Genomic DNA, 23,104 nt, shown 5'->3' with positions numbered 1-23,104 from the left:
GTTTAATTATAGTTGAAACACTGATGCTATGCAGTAATTTTACGTTTGAATATTTGGTTTCTTCATCTCTATGTCTATTTAATTTGTTTATTTCTTATATTGTATTTGTTATGGTGTTTGTTATTAACACAGATAAAAATAAATATTTTGTGATTATTAAAATAATAATTATTAATATAAGAATCATAGGAAATGAAAAGGCAAATTAAATGGAAATGAAATCCATAGGGGTTGAAGCACAAAGAGTGAGGAAAATAGTTGTTGATATCATTATCTTTGCTGATTCTCCTTTCTACATTACTTTTTTGTGTCACAGGCACATGATGAAATATGTCAGAAATTCCCCATGCAATGCAAAGACTGTGGTAAAAAGAAAATCCCCAGAGAGAAGGTTGGTCTGCATTTTCAGCCATATATTGTTTATGCTTGAATTACAGTATTTGTCAGTATTAATGTAAATACTCTGTTAAATATATATTAGCCTGTAAATTATATATATTTTTTTTTTCACACAGTGCTTTTAATTATTTGTTGTCATAATCATGTGTTGACTTTTTTCCCTCTGATTTTCCCCTCCTTTTTTTCAGTTTCAAGAGCACATCAAGTCTTGTGCAAAGTCTAAGTCAGCATGCCAGTTCAGTGAAATTGGCTGCAGGGCGGTGGTGTGTATTTGTTTCTTATGAATGTAGTTAAGTTCAGAATAAAACTAAGGCAAGAAATTATTGCTCAAAGGTCTACAGAAAGTATTTTATTTCATTTGTGGTGTTTTGTTACTCTCTGTTAGCTGTTCTGAAATGCTTCATAAGTTTCAAAAGCCTTGAAATAATTTGGTCACAATACTTAGAACTATGGCATCTGTTTGTGTCTTTCAGTTCATGCTTTGCTTTCGCATTATTTTTTAGAATAGAACCAAACTAATTAAATAGTCTGGAGTGTGGGTTAGAAAAGTCCTAAACTCAATGACATTGCTAGGTATTAAATGTGTGCATTACCTTAATTTGTAATTTGCAAAGTGAATCATTAGGGGAAATACTTTATAGATGAAAAAACTAAGTAAGGTAAGGAACTGGTGTTAGGTAACTTCACAAAAATAAAAATAATAGATTACTTATGTATTTTTTTCAGTTAATATTCAGTTAAGAACTATAGTTTCTCTTTGTAGTGTTTTTTAGGTTTGATAACTTATTTAATCAAATTAAAATTTTAAAGAACTAGTCATTATAGCGGATTACTTTTTTGAGTAACTAAGCCTACCCAACAGTGATTATTATATATTCAAATAGCTTAAGAATTTAATTTAATATGATATTTTTTTTTTATTCTATCGGTTTTCTTTTTATTTATTAAATTTTTTTAAAGCCCATGCTACGTGTACTGTGTTAACCTAACTGAGACTTGTTATAGCACTTATATATCATTGCTCTTTTTGTTGTTTTTGATTGCTTCCACTGTCCTCATTTGCAAGTCGCTTTGGATAAAAGCATCTGCTAAATGAATAAATGTAAATGTAAATAGCTAGAAATATTAGATAATAGCCCCTTTCACACAGTAATACCAGTAAATTGCCATAACATTTTCAGAACGACTTTACTGGTAAATACAAAAATGCACTGTTCACACAGGCAATGATGCTCTCTTTTTTAGGTAAAGTACCATTTATATATCAGTTTCAAATTACAGGTAAATTCTGTGACATCATTAACCAGAAATTACCTCTAAACGGCTTCACCTCCTGGTGTTGTGTTTGTAAACGTGGAGGAATATATGCGGTCAGTGTTTTTGTTGATAATATTTGTCTAACATTCATATTCATGCAGAGCTTTTGGCCCAGAGACATCATATTAGACTGAACTACACAGCACAGAGTAAATACGTCATTTGCATAAGTTTTTTTTTTTTTTCTTTTTTTTTTTTTTTCAATGGCTTTGAAATGGTCCAGAGTAGATGTCGGTAATGTTACAACTTCTCATACCGGTAAATTAAAATGAATTTACAGGTGTTTTTGAAAAAGTCCTTGATCTCTTAATGGTAATTTACTGGCTAATGTGTTTGTTATTTGACCAAAGAACTTATTAAACATTACCTAATGATTAACATATAATTATTTATATCATTTTATTATGTAAATGCTTACAAATATCATAAAATGCTAAATTATTATGATCAAGCACTTTCAAAAATCTACAAATTATTTTATCGAAATTTATAAAATGATTACAAGTTTTAATGTACTTTTGAATGCTAAGAAATTTCATTCAACTTCAGTCCACATATTACCTAATGCTCTTTTTTACATTTACAAATGTTGTGAAAAAAATAGCTTAATTAGTTATTTTTTAGTACTTCCAAACTATTAGTTTAAATATAATACTTATAAACTCTTAAAGTCTGTAAATGCCTTATAATGGTTCTTCGTTTGTTGTGTAGACTTCTACTATTTACACATCTTTACAAATCATTTTTTAATAAATATTTTTTATTTTAATGTAAATTATTTATATATTTTTAAATGTTTATAAATGTTTATTAATCATTCAGTGCCTTTATGGGCATTAGACTTTTAGCTGCTGTAACAACATTTGTGTAAAGGGTGGTTATTTAAGTTTACCTAAATGTTTGTTAAAGACATAAATCACATTGTAATTTGAGTGCCTTATGGTTTTTATTGTCTCAGCACTTATATTAGAATCCTACTGTAAAACATTAAACAGAATATTCCTTGAATCGTACATTAACAGAATAACACAAACCAGAAAATTATTGTTCATTTATCAAAAAAATCATTGTTCATTTATAATGTGTTTATATTACATATAAATGAATGTTCCCTTATAGTAATCAGATTGATCCCTGTACACAGTTGACCCCCTAATCAAATCATAAACCTACCCATTCAACCAAACCTGCCTCCAATTCTTACCCAAATCACATCTCAGTAGCAGCAACATTAACAAAAGCTTTTAATTATTATATAGCAACTGTTAAAATCAGTTGATTTTCAAGAAGCATGCTAATAAGCAACTAGTTAATAATGATAATTGTGTGTTAATAGTGTCTTCAATTATGTGTTTAACCCTTTCTTTCACTTGGTAACCACAGGACATTTTTCAACATAAATTAATAAATACTTTTAACATCAAAGAAATGATTTTATATAATTGTATGCAACCCTTTTTAATATGGTGTTAATGTAAGTATTTTTTGTATAGGTTGACAGTGGTAAGCAGCAGGAGCATGAGCAGACCAGCATGACGGAACATTTGCGTCTCATGCTAGCCGTGCTGTCCTCTGTGCGCCAGCGGGCAGAGGGGACAGGAGAGTGGCAGGAAGATTCTGGACTGGGATTGTATCGTGGACCTGAAGATGCATCTCCATTGGGGGCTCATGCTGCTGGCCATAATGCAGGAAGAGGAGGCGGTCCTGGTGTACAGCAGAAAGTCACAGCATTGGAGAACATAGTGTGTGTGTTGAACAGGGAGGTGGAGCGATCGGCCCTCACCCTGGAGGCACTATCCCGTCAACATCGGTTAGACCAGGAAAAGATAGAAAGCTTGTCAAACAAGGTACTACATACACTTTGTACCTAGAAAATAATGCACTTAAATAGTTTATATAAAACGTTTGCTAAGTTGGATTTATAGGATTTTTTTTCTATCGGACAGCAGAGATGGTTTTGATGCTCTGCTTTGTGTCAGAGCATGATGCAAGGCTCTCACCTAACAGGTAACATATTATGACGTATTGACTGATCTTGTTTTATGATAAGCTGCACTCTCAGAAAAAAAGGTACAAAAGCGTCTCTGGGGTTGTACCTTTACAAAAGGTACACTTTTGTACCTTTTAGCTACTAATATGTTCACTTTAGGTACTTGTATCTTTAAAGTACCAATATGTACTGTTTAGGTACAAAGGTGTGCCTTTTGAAAAGGTACCTCCCCAGTTACAACTTTTGTACCTTTTTTTTTTCTCTGAGAGTGTGGTGTAACATTTCACTTCAGGGGATAGTTTACACAAATTTGTCTGTCATTTTTTACTCTACCCCATGTAGTATGAAACCATGTACACTTTAACTTTCAGTAATAATAAAAGTGAAAGGGGGCAGATCTCCAAAAATAACAGAGCAACATACAGTGATAAGTGTTCTTTACAACTTCTGAAACTATGATATGAGTAATAGTGGAGCGGCTAAGTGCTTATGTTTGGCAGAATCGTTCAGTTTATGATACAAGCATGAAAATTGCCATGAGCAGTCTCCATGGGTCACTTGACAAGAAAATTGTCCGAGCCACTTGAAATTTCAAGATGGCGCCCATTTGTCAAGATGGCTGACACCTTAGTGGAGCAGTTAAGTGATATAGTACTGGTTTATTTGTTGATACAAGCATGAAAATTGGCATGGGCAGTCTCTTTGGGTCACTTGACAATAAGCCACCTACAGCTACTTGAAATTCCAAGATGGCGGCCATTTTTCAAGATTACCACCACCTAAATGGAGCAGTTAAGCAATATAATTGTTTAGTTAGTGACATAAGCATGCAAATTGGTATGAGCAGTCTCTAAGGGTTGCTTGACAAGAAAACACTCTTAACCACTTGAAATTTCTATTTTCAAGATGGCCGACCCCTGGATCCTCAAAAGATAAATTTTCCAATAGAAATGTATTGTTTTTTTGTTTTTTCATTAAAGCTGCAGTAGGTGACTTTTGTAAATATATTTTTTTACATATTTGTTAATCCTGTCATTATGTCCTAACAGTAGAATATGAGACAGATAATCTGTGAAAAAAATCAAGCTCCTCTGGCTCCTTCCAGTGGTCCCATTGCCATTTGCAGTTACTGACCGCTCCCGGTAAGAAATCAACCAATCAGAGCTGCGTTCCGTAACTTTGTTTGTGTTCAAAATGTAGAAAAATGTATATAATAAGCGAGTACACCATGAATCCATTTTCCAAACTGTGTTTTTAGCTTGTCCTGAATCACTAGGGTGCACCTATAATAAGTGTTTATATTCGGACTATTTTAGATTGCTTCTGGGGTACCGCGGCGGAGTAACCCAGTACCTTTGTGATTCTTCATAGACATAAACAGAGAGAAGTAGTTCCGGCTACGATGTTCTTCCGCAAGACACAAGCAGTTCTGTTTATTAACCGCTAGAGTGTCAAAAGTTCCCTACCGCAGCTTTAAGGATGATATGGTGTCATTTTATTTTATATTATACTAAAGAACAACTTTTAATGCATCAAAATACAGTTGTGTTAATTTGTTGATTATAGATAGATTATACAAGAGTGAATATCTGCACTACCAGGGCACACTGGTGATATATCACTGCTGTTAAACTCAGAGTGGGGTTCAATGTCAGCTAATTGTAAAGTTAGTATCCCAAATGCAGTCTTATCTACCCCAAAACAGTTAGATAGCTGCACCTGAATTGACAGGTTTTGTCAGCGCGGGAGAGCCGAGCCAAGGTTAATGGGGTTTTAGTTAACCAGATGGTGGACAGGTCGCACGGGATATAAATGGCATTGGATGAACGATCGGACTAAGAGTAGGGTTATAAGGCATGAACTTAGTTGTATCCCATACAACAAAGTGCTTCGTAAAAGGTGGTAAAAGGATAAACCCTCTGCCTCTGCCTATACATTTGCTGCTGACATGGCAGAAGCCATCATAACAGTTGAGAAAACTAACTGGGACAGATGTTTCATTTGTCAGCAGGACACCAAGGAAAAACTCATTCATCCAAGTTTATTCAACAGAGAGCACGATCATACTCGTATACACTCACTTACACTTCATCTACAGCGATATCATTGACTTGATTGAAAATAAAAACAGACACTATTTCAACTGAACAGAGATGACATAACTGAATTCAATGATGAACTGCCTTTAACTATCATTTTGCATTATTGAGACACTGTTTTCCAAATGAATGTTGTTCAGTGCTTTGGCGCAATGTATTTTGTTTAAAGCACTATATAAATAAAGGTGATTGATTGATTGATACTGATTATGATACCACTGCAAGAAATTTTCCATTATTTCATAAGATCAATGCTCTGCCAATCTTACTTAGTCCAACCCGACTAGATGAAGGTGATGACATAGAAAACACATTGACAAGAAACGGAGCAGAATATCATTCTCTTTGAAGAGATTTGTTGTGCTAATGCAGGGGTAGGCAATATGGTCCTAGAGAGCCGCAGACCTACAGAGTTCAGCTTCAACCCTAATCAAACACACCTGAACAAGCTCATCAATCCATTCAGGATTACTAAGGTACAGGCAGGTGAGTTTTTTTTCAGGGTTGGAGCTGAACTGTGCAGGACTGTGGCTCTCTAGGACCGAACTTGCCTACCCCTGTGATAATGTATGACAGGTCCAGCGATGTCACCACTGTGAATGAGGCCAGGCTTGATCTCTTTGCCAGAAAGCAAAGACAATATGACTTTGTCCCACCAACTCAAGCAGCACTCAAAGAGTATGCCAAACATGCTTCTTAGATGGGTGGATACGTGTGCATTGAAGTGACATCCACAAATGCCGAGCCTTTCCGACTGGGGATGGGTTAAAAAGGACGAAGAGTGGAAAGGCTTCTGGACTCCACTTCCACCTGCTGTTGGGAATTGACCAAATGTGGGTACAACAAGGCATGTACTGGAAGGTTCAAGTGCTTCAGATATGGACTCAGTTGCACATGCCTATGTAGTTGCCCCTGCTAGAACCTACTGTATTTGCATGTTTCTTTTCCCAGTGTAAGTCCTCTATGTTTTCTGGTGTAGGCCTATGGCTCGGCTTCCCCTCGCCACATCGGCGCATCATGTTTTATTTTGTCATCAGACTATAACTGTGACATTTTCAGTTTAGTTCATTAGTATTGTTTGAGATACTTTCTGTTTGCCATGGTTCCATGGCTGTGTCAGCCAGAGTTGCTGTTGCCTCTGGATCTTTTCTTATTGACATTCAGTATTAGTCATTGCTCACTTTTTTGTTTGGTGCACTGTCCATTCAGCACCACAACTGTTTATTAATCTTATTTTTGTTTCCCCACCTCTCAGTATTAATTTGACTAACTGACTTGAATTTAATAACTGTTAGTTTAAAAAAAAAATCCCTTGTGACTGTTACCTTGTTGTGGTAAGGGCGCTTGTGTACCTCAGTGAACCCTGAGAACTATGCCGGTGGGAGGCAACTTCTGACAGGCTTTACCAAACTGGACAGATCATGGGTGAGAAGTCAGACAAAACACAGTCAAACTACCTCTCTTGACAGAGTCTTTTGAGGAACCCAATAGATTTCTATGAGAAAATGTATAATTTAAAGATCCCTATGGCGGGCGGTAGTAATCCAGAAAAATTGCCGCCATCTTGAAATTTTATGTTGCTGTGGGCGGTTTCTTGTCAAATGACCCTTTGAGACAGCTCATGACAATTTTCATGCTTGTATCACCAACTAAATGATTTCTTAAGCCTAATTGCTCCACTAAGGTGGTGGCCATCTTGAAAAAGGGCCGCCATCTTGAAATTTCAAGTGGCTCTGACAATTTTCTTGTCAATTGACCCATGGAGACTGCTCATGCCAATTTTCACGCTTGTATCATAAACTGATGGATTATATCACTTAATAGATTTTCAGTGAATAATTTCAATTTAAGTCATTTTAAATGCCTTGTTTTTTTAGTTTTTTTTATTTTTATAAATCTTATTATATTCAATATTATTCATTATATGAATATTCAAACATCCCTTTTAGATAAATGTGCAACAGATGCACCTAAAAAGTGCATATTGGTGCCTTAGATTATTAATATGTATCCTTAAGGTACTACTATGAAACTTTTACAGGTAAAAAGCTGAAAAAAAAATTGTTTCTTTATGCTTTATACTATATTCCTAGTGGTATTTTTCCCTTAAGCGTCGGTGTGTTACATTTGGGTGGGACACAGTTCTGCATTTTCCATGGAAAGAACGAAGTCATACAGGTTTGAAACAGCAAGGAGGTGTGTAAACAGTGTAAAACATCCTTCTGATTTAATAGCTTTGAAAGTCAGTTTGTATTAAATAAATAAATAAAAAAGCTGCTATAAAGAGTTGTTAGCAAGACTTGCTTTGATTTGTGAAACAGAAGCACGTTTTTCCTCCTCCAGCAGAAGAGCCTCCGCTGTCTCTGCCATGAGTCTTCATTCACATGGGATTTTAAGTCGAGACCATTCAAGACTTTCTAATAACTCATCAGTTAATTGAGTTAAAAGAGTTGATTAAAATGAAAATTCTGACAATTAAATGGTGACAGAAATCATCCATTAAAGGAATAGTTCATTAAACAATTCAAATTTCTGAAAATTGACTCCCGATTAGGCCATCCAAGTTATAGAAGTTTTTGTTTCTTCATCGGAACAGATTTTGCGAAATTTAGCTTTACATTACTTGTTCACGAATGGGTGGATCCTTTGCAGTGAATGGGTGAATAAGAGTCCAAATGACCACAAGTCATCCAGTCAATCAGTTATTGTCCTACCCATACCACAAAATGTAATGTGAAGGGCTGCTTGTTTATAAGAAACAAATCTGTAACTGTAAGAAACAAATTCCCTGTTGTCCTCTCACATCAAAATCCACAGACATACTTATTTAGAACTTTTTTTTGATTGTAAATTTCCCGATATAGAAGAGATGACTTGTTCACAATAAAAATAATAACGTGTCTAGAATATACTCGTATTTTAGCCAAAGTAATGGTTTAAAGTTGAAAACATCTTGGTGATCAATTTAATTTGGTGATTATTACAATGGTAATAATTGTAGAATCAGACGGCACTGAGCAAAAGATAATTTGTCGATACCAGTTTCACAAACTTTCTTAAAGGAGTCATATGATGCTTTTTTAAAGATCATTATTTTGTGTATTTGGTGTAACAGAATATGTTGACACTTTAATGTTCAAAAAACATATTTTTTCTCTATGCCCAGCTTCTCTCAAACATGTAGTTTTCTACAAAGCCTCTCCTTACGACAAGCGCAATCTGCTCTGATTGGCCAACTGACTCATTGCATTGTGCATTGTGCAGTGCATTGTGACTGGTCGAACACCTCAAGCACTCGTCGGAAATGTAACTCCCCTTTCCATAATCGCAAGCTTCTCCTTTCAGAATAAATATAATGACAGTTAATAATGTCCTTAGTTTTACTATCAGTTCAAGCTTGAAAGGGGAACCGAGTCGCGTGACAGACACAGTGATGAAGCTTGTATGTGTTTGCAGTACACAAGCCACACGAGGTTAAGACAGCTGACTCCACTGCGTGACCCTTTCTCTCTCTCACACACACACGCGTGCACATAAACGCAACGTGCAAAACTCCATATAAACATTCAATAACAGATACTTAAACTAATAACAAAACATACTTAGAGTAGGTGATTAAGAAATGCCAGATTGCCTTAGCAAAGTCAGAATTACCTCCTCTCCTTTTTTTCACAAAACGATTGTCCATAAAATGCGTTGGTGTTCTGTTGTAAGTAATCTTAGGGTGCTTTCAGACTTGGTTCACTTGCCTGGTCCGAACCCGAGTTCGGTTGCTCCCCCTCCCCCTGCCCCCGCTGGACTTTGTTCATATTATAATATTTAAGTCCGAACATTACTCTCTGCACTTTTATGTATTACGTTTTTGAACTGTTCGTTTCGTTTATAAAGCTTCGGTACATAACGGCGCTTGCGTCTGTCTTACGAATGTACTGAAAATGCTCTAAAGAACGTTGAAGATGAACACAAATGAGATGTACAGCTCTCTGCTTGCAGCGCATCAGTCACACTCATCAGGAAAGTGAGTGAAACACACACACAAACACATTTTCATCAAATAATTTGTCATTAAACGCGGTTCACTTCCGTGATTTGGTACGATTGCATTCACATAAGCAGCGAACCGTACCAGAGTTCACATGAAGCGTTCCCACAGACCATCCGAGTATGGAAGACAGTGTTCACATTATCCAAACTAACTTAACTCTGACGTCAATCAAACCCGGGTGCGCACCAAAAGTGCTAGTGTGAAAGCACCCTTAAAGATTCCTTACTGCATCTACAGTACTTTCGGAAGGCCAAATCAAGTGCTTTTACTATCGCCTAGATAACACACAGCATCTCCCTGACATGGCTGCTTTAACACTTACTGCAGTTACTGAAACCACGCCTTCTTTCTTTGTGTGAACAATTGGGCAGCATTAAGCAAATATTTCCATATCGTGACGTAGACATGTGGGGGCGTGTCTTGGATCTGAGACTTTAGTCTTTGCAACTTTACAGATCTTCTACATGCACCAAGAGCTTGTAACACTCCAAAGAGAAAGGAAAAATTTTAATTGCATTATATGACCCCTTTAAATCTAAAACACACAGCATAAAGGATTGTGTATATATTTCCTTTAAATGCAAGTATCTAACTACATTATTACAACAACATTTCTGTTTGGCAGTTTCTTAACCATGTTTCTCATTTGTGTTTGGTGACTCTTAAAGGTGCGACAGCTAGAACGGACTTTAACCATGCGAGATCTGCAGTTAGCAGAATCTGAACAGTCCTTGCGGGAGCTGCAGTTTTGTACATACGATGGAGTTTTCATTTGGAAAATTGCAGACTTCTCTCGTCGCAGACAAGACGCAGTGGGGGGCCGGGCACCTGCCATGTTCTCACCTGGTAAGGCTAAAATCAAATTAAAGGACTGTTGCAGGTTCAATACAGGGTTAAGCTTGATTGACAACATTTCCTGCCTTTAGTCGATTCTGTTTATTATTGGTATTTTAAAATTTCTATGTGTTATTGTAAATATGTATTTAATTATTTATTTTTATGACCAAAGGAGGATTATATGAAAATAATCGATATAATAATATAATTGTAAAAAAAAATTCAACACTGTTATCACATGCTGATGATTGAATTTATATTTAATTTAATTTGAATTAAGTCAATACAAAATACTTTACATTTTATAAACTGGAAGTACAACGTTTCATTCTGAGGACCTTGACCCTTTGTGGTACAGTGCCTTGAGTTGGAAATTTTTTCAATCTTAAGTGAAGGTTATGTACTTGACTAGTCATGGTCCTTTTATGATATTTGGATTTTCTCTTATTTCCAGAATATCTAACTTTCACTTTTGTAGTGTCATTCAAGAGCCCTGTGGTCTCTAAATAATCTGACATTTACTGAAAAACATAAACGACACAAGTTGGGTTTTTTTTATATTATGACATTACATGAGAGTTTCCAGAATAATACTAAGCAGCACATCACTATTTCAACATAGATAAGAATATAATTTGTTAATTGAGCCTCAAATCAGCATACAATTATAATTTCTGAAGGGTCTTGTGACACTGAAGACTGGAGAAATGGCTGCTGAAAATTCAGCTTTGCCATCAAAAATAAATTACATTTTAATATTTCAAAATATAAACCACTATTTTAAGTTTTAGTAATGTTTTACATTATTATTGTTTCAAGTAGATTTTCGAGAATATTACCCAACTCAGCTTTTCAATGTGTGTGTGTGTATATAAACTTGATAAATTGATATAAGTGATATAATTATACCACTTAAATAATTTCAATTTTATAAAACCATTTAATTAATCTTGGTGTATTTTATATTATTTTTGTGCTATATCATTATTTTTTATATATTTAACCATGTAAAAACTCAATGTTTTTTGTCTTTTTTGTCAAAGTAAAGTTCAGTGCATTAAAACTAAGTAATAATCTGAGAAACAGTTTTAAATATTTGGGAGTCTTTGAGTTGCAGGGAATGATTTCTTCACATTCAGTGTTCAAAGCTGATTTTAGTAGCATATTAGCATTTTAGTCAACCTTAGTAATATTTTGTCCATGCTTTTACCATTTTCCTTTTTTTTTCTAGCGTTCTACTCCAGTAAATATGGGTATAAGATGTGTCTGAGACTTTACCTGAATGGTGACGGCACAGGCCGGGGCACTCATCTGTCTCTATTTTTTGTGGTCATGAGGGGCAAATATGATGCCTTGCTGAAGTGGCCCTTTAGCCAGAAGGTAAATGATCAGCTATTATTTTACTTTCTCTTTTGGGCTTTTACTGACTCTTTCCTTTTCTTCTTTTATTTAGTGATGTGATACAGACTAAAGCATTACAGTACCACTTGTGTAGTTTGGATGCAGAGTTATAGACTTTTATAGCAGGGACTGAATGTTGTAGCTATTCTATTGTACTCTACACTTTATATAAATATATTTTATTGAATATTACATGTACAACAGACTATGGAGAATTAAGGTGGTGGAGGTTGTTTTACACTAAGTAGACATCGAAAACGCCTCTTTTACCGCCGCGGGTACCGCAGCGGCGGTGGTATAAAGTGCATTTGCAGCTTTTGACTGCTGAGTGGCGCTTTAACCACAAGTTATCAAACAAGCGCATCAAAGCATATTTTCGCAAATAGACTCAGTTTTGCCTTGCTGATGTCTTACATTTGACTGCTTCAGTCACAGAAAATGAAAGAAAAACACTGTGATTTAATATATTTAATATTCACAGATGAAAGTTTTGTATTTGTGAAGTTATGTGCATTTCATAGAACGAGAAAGAGTCTGTGCTTATATTTTCTAAGCTACATGGTATTAAACCATATTTTAGATTGGACACATTTAAAAGGTGTGCAGTATTATTTATATTATATTAATTATGCGTTATATTATTCAAAAGAAATTGTGGTTTAGTTTGCATCCGAGCATTAAAAGTGGTAGCCTATTTTAGGGGGGTAGGCTACATGGATTAATATGCAAAATGTCAATATTTTAATATATTATGCCTACATTTTAATTTATATTTTAAATATAAATATATTTTTTCCTTTAATAAAACAACATGCATTTTTGTTATTCGTTACCTGTTATTTTGACATAACCTATTGTGAAAAAGACATTTGTCTGTAAACTGATTAAGAAATTGTTGCATGTTTAAATGTGAAGCACAGTATAATTTCGTTCCCATTATTTAGGCCTAATTTGCCTAAAACAAGAAACAAATCAAATTAAACCGGCAGGATTAAATCTTTGAAACTCTAAAGAATGAATAAAACGTCCTCATGATTAAACTCAAGTTCTCTCATTATAATCAACAACATTCACACGATGTAAAAAAAAAAAAAAAAAGCTTTAGTAATTGACAACTAAAGGAATTTTAAAGGGAACCTTCTTTAATTTCTTTTAAAGTAGGGTAATATCATTTGGCCTAAAAATAATCCCAGTTTTATTTTAGAAAAAAAAAATCTGATTAATCAATATTCAAATGACAAAGAAATTTTACAAAACAAGTTTTAATATAGTTCTTTATCATTCATTTAGCAGTCAAATTTATTACTGCAACAAAATGATTAAAAAAAAAAATACCAGTACTGTTATTACCTTAATGCTGGAAAGATGCTATTTTTTTTAATACTAGCCCATCATGCATTTAACCATCCACTCAGCTTTAAGAGCTGTTCAGATTAAAACTGGCAGCTCAGCAGTGAGTCAGTGTCAGACGAGGTCCTTTTAAAAGTACGCGGATGGATTTTTGCTATGAACCCCTCTTTAGAACTCCTAGAGAAAAGGGTTGCATAACATAAAGAAGGATACGTGAGACCTAAATGAAGGGCTAGAACATTTATTTAAATAAACAAAACTAAGAAAACACGTATCATAACGGAATAAACACCAAAATACTTCTACAAAAGTTACCAATCTATGATAAACAGAAACGAACAACAAGACACTTCAAAATATGAAAACAACAAAAAACAACCATAAATTCCAATTAAGAAAAACAAGAAAAGAAAAGCAAGCTGTTGGCAGGTGAGTCTCCAATCTCCTCCCTCACACCATCATGCTCCGCTTCAGCGTCCTTAATAGCGTAGTTCACCAACGAGTACAATGAGTCGCAGGTGTACAACGACGGGCAGGTGCACGGGGCAGACCTAGCAATCAAACTCAGATGCAGAAAAAGAAAGAAAAATCAGGACATTGTAGATAAGAAACTCACAAGGCACAAGCCGTAACACTCCCACACTTAAAAGGACGAGGTTCTGAGTGAAGCTTCCTTTCTTGTGATGAATCTCAAGAAAATAACATTGAGCCATTAACGCCCAACGCATCAAACGCTGGTTATGGTTGTACATTTTATTTTAAAAAAAAACAGCGGCTTGTGATCCGTGTAGACTATGACGGGAGTAGAGCTATATCCAACATACATGTCGAAGTGCTGCAAAGCAAGCAACATAGCCAGAGTCGCCTGTTAATATTTTTTCTAGTTTATATTTCCATCTCGTTATGCCTCTGGTTTAGATTTTTTTTTTTCTTATAGAACTTATTTGTAAATAGAGCAGTCACTGTCTGTGTCTACACCTGACGCGAGAGTTGTCATCTGTGCCCCACAGCAAAAAGTGTGTCTAAACTTGATGACATCACACTATAGTGTCAAATCATCTGAAGGCAGTGTCAGAACATTTCATCATAAACAGAATGAACATCAGTTCACTGATGGGGATTGTGTCCAGTGTATCCATCACTGGGTTCTGCTGTCTTTTGTTGGATCGTTCCACTCGTGTCCGGTGTAAACCTGGCATGCGTTTTTTTATTGTTTTATTTTACAGCCCTGCTTGTTTTAATGTTTTTATTAAATATCTGTATTGACTGCGTGGTCATATTATCGAATTATTTACTGCCTTGCGACCTACAAAGTAAACCTTGGCGAGTTGATGAACGAACATTGCTGCAGGTTGAATTTTGGCGGATGTGCTGTGCTTGTGCAGCCGCGGTCGTTTTAATTTCGTCAGGTGAAACATCTCTCTCACTCGCAGCAGAGTCTATGAGCAGCAACAACTTCCCCTCCATGCGCACTGATACCAGAAACACGCCCCGCCTTCACTCTGTGAATAAAGTATTTCAGTATGTTTGAAATGTTATGTTAAGTGGCTTAAGCTATGTGTAAACGTTTTTCCCTATATCACATGCCAAACTAATAACATTGTAAGAATTACATCTTTAATTGCCGAAAAATTTTGTTTGTGATGAAAATAACATCTTTGTCAGTTATTTTATCTAAACAGGTCGATTAACTTCTTCAAGATTTCAAAATCAGATAGCATGCTGATAATGTAGTAGCACTGTAAGATTACATTTGTTTGAACACATTATTGCGAAAGCGATTGAGTGTGAATCTGTTTAAATCATGCTTTAACCCGAAAATAATCAGTAAAAGAAACAGACAAACTCTTACATTCCGCTCAACTCTTGCAGTCAACCATCAAGCTAAATATGTTGGCTGTTGGCATGAATTTTACTCGTGATAAGAAGCTCATATTCAAGTGTTTGTGAAAAAATTATTAATGTGCATTAATGCAAGGGAGGCGCCATCTCATCACTTAAATTTTTCATGATAATGAATGTATAATTTTTTAATTAACATAACATCGTGGTGTCTCACATAGGTACATTAATAATATATCTACAGAAAGCTTGAAATGTTTTTAAACGAAAAGGAATAGTGTAATGTGTGAATGTTGCATTTCTCTCATCGGAGAGAGCCAGCACTGTGAATATAAGCAAAACAACAGTCCTATATAAACCTGTTCAGCAAATGAAAGCCTCATAAGACACTGTCCATATGAAAGAGCAATTCACACCTTTATCTCGACCCCCACAAGCCATGAAAAACTATCCAAAACCCAACCCCCTCCAGCTGAACAGAATTCGGTCTGTGTTTTGGCTCTGAGGAACAGTGTGTTACTGGGCTGAAACATGCCATGAAACACTCTTTGTATTCATAATTTTCTCGCAGCCCATATTATTATTATTTTCACAAGACCATAATGATAATAACAAATCATCAATTAATAATTAATCATTATTTTATGAAAATCATTGTTATTTGTGATCGTGGATGTTTGCCGAAGGCTTTAAGACCAAGCAGAATCCTCTGTTCCCGCCTTAAAGCGCGCAGGTCTCAGAGGCTTCACTGTCTGCGGTTTGACTTTACTGAATCAGATTGAGGCGAACTTATTGATCATGAGCCCAACATTTAGCAAGGCAGGAAAATTCTAACGGAAGGAAGACGTATATCATTGAGCTAATGCTGTTAAAGAGAGAGAGAGAGAGAGAGAGAGAGAGAGAAACTAGTCTAGGACTATTCTTAAACTTGGAGCTAATTATATTGAAGTACAAATCCAAACACCAGAAACGTTATGCATTTTATGAATAGTGAAATGTTATGAAAATTATGCATTTTATTTATTCACATGCTCTATGATTGAAATAATATTTTAGTTCACAATTTTAACTTCTGTTGTTTAAAAAAATGCTTAATTGGCTAATGTTTCATAAACCTTCAGTTGTTATGCTCTAAAATCCATGCCATTATTAATTTCACAGTATTTTTACCACCTAAATGACTAATCTTTAAAGTCACAATTCTATAATGGTCAAAATTACTCAGACTACATTATTTTATTATTATTATTATTATTATTTGAATAATTGTAGCTTACATAAATAGGTAAAGCAAAACAAATATTCGGATTGTCCCTTATTTTTTCCCTTGTTTTCCTAAAGAATAAACACGTATTTTTTACAAGAATAAACATGATAACATATTATTAATTTAAAAAATTAAGCAATTAAAACCTTTTTTTAAAACTTGAATTTAAAAACTATTAAACTAACTTTAACTTTTTCTCAAGGAGTTTATAAGTAAAAAAAAAAGTTCTAAATGAACTTGTGTTAACAATATAATTAGAACTAACAATATAATTAGATTTTTTTAAATGAACAATTCCTGTATAAAATGGGACAGCAACCTTTATATCAGTGGTTCTCAACCTTTTTTTCCAGCGGACAGCACTATGGTCTAAGCGCAAGTCTACGCATATAATTTACATATTACGTCAGCAATACAAATAATATTATATAATATTATAGCCTAACTATTATGATATATAATCTATTACATTCATTGAAATAAACAATTCTGCTCCCCATAAATAAAACACCTGATGCTGTTGGCAGCTGACCAATTTTGTGAGATTCAGCTTGAAAGGAGTAACACAAAGAAGTTGCGATTGTAAGGCCTGTGTTATACTTTCCGCATGAGCAATCCGGATGCGTACACGGCCAGAGCGGACACAGACTTCTTCAATTTATATGGTTGATGATCCGCTCTGCAATTGCCCAGAATTATTGCACATCTGACTGTCTTTATATTCTTTTATTGACGGATTGCACAGGTTTGAGTAGCAATGAGCTTCTTCACTCTGCCTGCACATGTGCAATTTTGCTTTTGAAGCCTACTGACCACGCGCACCTGTCCGCGCGGTCGTCTGCTCAGAGCCACGGCACACACTCTCCAATGACGATTTTTACGTCACGCCTACATAGCGGTCCATAGCGGACTCGCGGACGCAGAAAGTTTGACAGAGGCTTTAAGATGCATGCTTGCATGACCTGACGCGCAACATTTCAGAAAATGTGCGGTCACAAATGTAGCCTATTTTGATCCAAATATGGAAAGCAAAAAATTGAATTTAATAATATGAGGTTCTCTCTTGAGATATTTTGACACATTTCTTCAATTAGCCTAAGGATTGTTACATAGTGTATGGTGTTTCCATTTATCTGAACTTCAAGTGAGTTGCGGGGCAAAAAAAAAAAAAAAAATCCAGCACTTCTCCTTCAATAGGCTACGGATACTGCGACTAGTCACAGTTTGTACATGTTCATTCGCTGGCATTTTTTGAATTTCTTTTTTTTTTTCTCCCTTAAAAAACTAATTTGTCCATTCTGATGCGCAATTTTACCTTAAAGGCAATTTACCTAATGGCTGTTGATGACTATTTGAATTGAATTCTGCCCAAGTGCGCGCTTGTATGTATTCGTTAAATGCTAATGCCAGTGCTCGTCTGAAAATAATATATGAAGAAAAAAAAATCACATAAAAACATTAGGATATAGCTTATATTTCATTTGTAGCATAATTTATTTTTAATTGATGTAAACAAATTACAAATTACAAGTTTTTTTTAATTTTTTTATTCAGCATGTGGTGCAGGCCGCATTTGAATTCATGACTGGCCGCGGGTTGAGAACCACTGCTTTATATCAAACATTTTTAAATCGTCCACAGCTGAGCTTTGCTGGAGGCTGATCTGCGCCAGATCGCGTGAAGTGAATGTAATGAACATTAATGAGTCATTTTCAGATGCAATGAAAAAAAAAAAAAACATGGATAACCTAGATTAGTCCCAGGCTCTTTTCTGAAGTAAAATAATTATAATTACTGTTAACCAAGAGTAACGGATTAATCGCCTATTTTCATTTGCTGAATGTTTTCTTTATTTTATTTTTTTTTAAACAAGCTAAAAAATAAATTAAGTTTGTCAGAGGAAAAAAATATATGAGTCTTGTATAGGTTTCATTTTAACGGATCAATCACCTATTTTCGTTTGCTGCATGTTTTTTTTTTAAACGCTAAAAAATAAATCTGAGTTTGTGAGAGGAAAAAAATAGGCTATTAGAAAATATTTTACAACAAATCCTTTAAATTTAACAAATTTATCAGAACAAAACAATAATTAAAAATATATTATTCTAGTGGATAAATATATTGCAGTATATAATAATATAGGCTTAGTAATAAATAATAATAATAATAATAATAATAATCATAATTTAAAGCTAAGCATAAGGTAAGCTTGGGCTTTCTCAATCGGGAGAAATCAAACGTTTCCATATTTGTGATGTTGCCCATTTGAAGCTTAACTATTATATGTGAGGTAAATAGGCTGTGTGCGTTTCAGTATTGATGAAAAAAAAAATCATAATTAACAATATGTCAAAGTGCTCACGCCGAATGTCTGGTGAACGACTGCTGTTACCAGTGAATATGTGCGCGAGGCACCAGCACAATCAAACAGCTGAAACAAATAATACTTAATTTTTGGTCACACATAAGGCATAATTCAAAAATGCTGGTAGTTTGAAAAATCAAGAATAATAACAGAGTTAATACCAATTATTGCTAAATGCTGGACCGTTCCCATTTCGCTCTGCATTTGGAACCTGAAGATTTTTTTAAACCAAGAATGAATCGAAATGAAAATGAAATGAAAACATTTAGCTTATATTATATATATATATATATATATATATATATATATATATATATATGTATATATATATATATATATATATGTATATGTATATGTATATATGTATATATGTATATATGTATATATATATATATATATATATATATATATATATATATATATATATATATATATGCCTTATATTTATTTACTGTTTAATAAAAATAGCATGCATATGATCCTTTGTGTTAAGGTCTTCTTTTAATTCTTGTTTAGTAGACTGTAGTCTAAGACTATCCTACATTTTAAAAATTAACAAATTGTAAAAAAAATATATATATATATATATTTTAAATGTTACAATGTTATATCATAATGTTATTGTTGTTTTACTTCCTTCTTTTATCTCATTTTTCAATTACATTCATTTTTCGCAATCTTTCCCTTTGCGCCACCTGGCGGTAGTTTCGCAAATGATTTTAACACGCGACTGAATTACAGTTACCACCGCTGGCCACCTACTTTAAGTAAGGCTTAGTATTCTGGGTTACCACATTTACTACATGTATTTAATATAACTACATGCTCTTGCTATAGGGTTAATGCTATGGGTAGGGTTTGGTTTTTGGTTAACTACATTTATAATTGTGCTTAATTTACCATTATTTTTTAAGTATGTGAAGTGTCACACCACATACATAAGCATATTTTTTTCTGCCACATGTACAGCCGGCATAGCAGGAGCAAAGCAGAAGTGGGAGTGCTGTGATCGTCTTTGACATTATATGGCTTGTAGTTCCTGTCACTCTCCTGTTCTTTCCTTCCAGGTGACATTGATGTTGTTGGACCAGAACAACAGAGAGCACATCATTGATGCCTTTAGGCCTGACGTGAGCTCCACATCCTTCCAGAGACCCATCAGTGAGATGAACATAGCCAGTGGTTGTCCTCTCTTCTGCCCTCTAGCCAAGCTGGCAGGCAAAAGCTCATATCTGAGAGATGACACCATATTTATTAAAGCCATAGTTGACCTCACTGGCTTATAAAGCTCTGGAATTACTCATAATAATAATAATTTATGATATTATTATTATTATTATTAATAATATTATTATTATTATTATTATTATTATTATTATTATTATTATATCTCAGCTGCGGAAGCCAAACAATTTTAAGTATTAGATAAATTATAACATTATATTTATATATTGATTTATTTGGAGAAATATAAACTCAATTATAGCAATATTAATATGTGCATGTATGGAGTGGATGTGCTCAGACTTCCACTCCTGTAATTGCACTATTTTGGTATAACTCAATGTTTAAAACACAATATATATTTATTATAATACATATTTATATAATACACATTAGTACACATTATATTTGAATAATTTAACAATACCTACATTTAGTATTGTATACAATACAAAAATATAACTTATGTTACGTGACCTTAAGGTTTGGCAGTTTTATGCATTTACTGTACTTGTAGCAGTATTTATCATGCTGTTAAATATGGGATTTCATCAGGATGCTAAATACATCTTTGAGCACATTTAGAGGCTTGAACACTTTTGCTAGAAGTATAGTGTAAGTATATAAATAGCTATCTAAGTCACCAGAACCTGTGAAACCTATTAGAAACGCTGTGTAAATCAATCAGCTTATAGGAATGAATTATTGTGTTGATTGTTCTTTTAAACAAGCTCTTGGATACAGCATGTGCACAAGGCTGCAATATTTACAAGACCGAAACCTTAGCAGGACTGAAAATAAATCTCGATTAACCAGTGCTTCGATTCACTTAATAACTGGCCCATTTGTAAACATCATCTGATCTTGGGTCCGGCTTTTTGTTTGGGCTTGAGCATTAAATGGCTTCATGGTTTAAGAGATATAGATGTTTAATTCGCTTCAAACCCTTATAAAAGGTACCAGAATTTTTCTGTAACATCATTATACACTAGGTTAGCATGTCTTATGATTCAAAGGGTGAATTAGATGCAGTATAAATCCTGCTGCTGGTAGATAACACTCCAAATAATTGTTACTTTTAATATTGGAAACATAGTTGTTTTGGTGGAAAAGAGGAAAAAGAAAAATGTGAGAAAAAAAATCTGATAAATATGTTACACTTTTTAAAATCAAATTATTTACTATTCAGCTGTCATGTATTGATTTGTTTTTTATCTATCAATTATATAGCAAATCCTTAAAGTGAGTATTTTTAGTATTTGTTTAGATATCAATGTTTTATTAGCATGAATTTACACCGTACTAGCGAGCTGTAATACAATGTGTGGCAAAATTGCTTGTTTCTTTTCCTGTCATATGAACAGTGTCGTGTTCAGTATCTAATGACTCTTATATATTCAGTGGTGTCTATGATTTGTTTGAAATGCTATATATCAATTTGTAACATCAATAAACTGCTTATGATATGTTCTCTAAAGAGTTATGAATATTTTATCCAGTCCTAGTCTTGAGTAAAAAATTTAGGACATGGCAATGCTACGTAATTCACACTGAATCTGGTAAAAGAAAAACTTTTTGGGTATCAGGTCCATTAAAAATAAAACAACTGATTTTCTCTCAACTACAGAGACAAATGCTCCAACTACATTATTACAAGGAGATCGAATTGAAATAACTTGATGTGCATGAATAAAATCTTAAGGAACCAAAATGAAATAAACAAAAATTAATATACATGAGTAACAATAGAGCTGAGCTTCACCCATGTAGACCATTTATGTGAGGCATGGGGGAGCATTTTAGAGTTACTTTTTCATTACATTACCTGACCTGTTTAAAAGAGATGGTCTTCATCCCTCCTGGGGTGGCGCCACTCTTCTGTCTAGAAATATGGCACATAGTCTTAGTGTTTATACTTGACTAACTGGGGCCCAGGTCAGGAAGCAGACAGACTGGCTAAACCGACCGTCTGCTAGCTGCCTCCCGTCACAGAGGTCAGTTAATTCTCAGCACATAGAGACTCTTTCACCTAGATATCACACTATAGAGACTGTGTCTGTTCCCCGAACTAGAAAATACAAAAAACGTCCAATCCAAGTTAAGGTTAACAATTTAATTGAGGTTCAACAAATAAAAAACAAATGCAATATGGATAAACAAATGATAAAGATTGGCTTATTGAATATCAGATCCATTTCTACGAAAACACTTTTTGTAAATATGATAACTGATCATAATATAGATGTGCTCTGTTTGACAGAAACTTGGCTAAAACCTGATGATTACATTATTTTAAATGAGTCCACCCCCCAAGATTACTGTTATAAAAATGAGCCGTGTCTAAAAGGCAAAGGGGGAGGAGTTGCTTCAATTTATAACAACGTTTTCAGGATTTCTCAGAGGGCAGGATTCAAGTATAACTCGTTTGAAGTAATGGTGCTTCATATAACATTATCCAGAGAAATCAATGTTAATGATAAATCCCCTGTTATGTTTGTACTGGCTACTGTATACAGGCCACCAGGGCACCATACAGACTTTATTAAAGAGTTCGGTGATTTTACATCCGAGTTAGTTCTGGCTGCAGATAAAGTTTTAATAGTTGGTGATTTTAATATCCATGTCGATAATGAAAAAGATGCATTGGGATCAGCATTTATAGACATTCTGAACTCTATTGGTGTTAGACAACATGTTTCAGGACCTACTCATTGTCGAAATCATACTCTAGATTTAATACTGTCACATGGAATTGATGTTGATAGTGTTGAAATTATTCAGCCAAGTGATGATATCTCAGATCATTATTTAGTTCTGTGTAAACTTCATATAGCCAAAATTGTAAATTCTACTTCTTGTTACAAGTATCGAAGAACCATCACTTCTACCACAAAAGACTGCTTTTTAAGTTATCTTCCAGATGTATTCAAATTCCTTAGCATATCCAAAACCTCAGAACAACTTGATG

At 34.3% G+C, this 23,104-nt stretch overlaps 1 protein-coding gene across 5 annotated transcripts in view; it reads left to right on the top strand.

The window, feature by feature from the left end:
* LOC113049861 (TNF receptor-associated factor 2-like) overlaps positions 1-21,613 on the top strand; it is a 62,028-nt gene extending 40,415 nt beyond the window's left edge. For all 5 annotated transcript variants that reach the window (XM_026212550.1, XM_026212548.1, XM_026212551.1 and 2 more), the window contains 6 exons: positions 317-391; positions 588-662; positions 3,210-3,563; positions 10,519-10,696; positions 11,919-12,067; positions 19,980-21,613. In XM_026212550.1, coding sequence (XP_026068335.1) covers positions 317-391; positions 588-662; positions 3,210-3,563; positions 10,519-10,696; positions 11,919-12,067; positions 19,980-20,198 — 1,050 coding nt within the window. In that variant the 3' untranslated portion in view covers positions 20,199-21,613. The remainder of the gene's footprint in view (positions 1-316; positions 392-587; positions 663-3,209; positions 3,564-10,518; positions 10,697-11,918; positions 12,068-19,979) is intronic.
* The last annotated feature ends 1,491 nt before the right edge of the window (positions 21,614-23,104 follow it).

This window comes from Carassius auratus, chromosome 30, assembly GCF_003368295.1.
Source record: "Carassius auratus strain Wakin chromosome 30, ASM336829v1, whole genome shotgun sequence".
NCBI classification, from domain to species: Eukaryota; Metazoa; Chordata; class Actinopteri; order Cypriniformes; family Cyprinidae; genus Carassius; species Carassius auratus.
The sequence above is the reverse complement of the archived record's forward strand: the minus strand, read 5'-3'. Positions and strand labels throughout refer to the sequence as shown.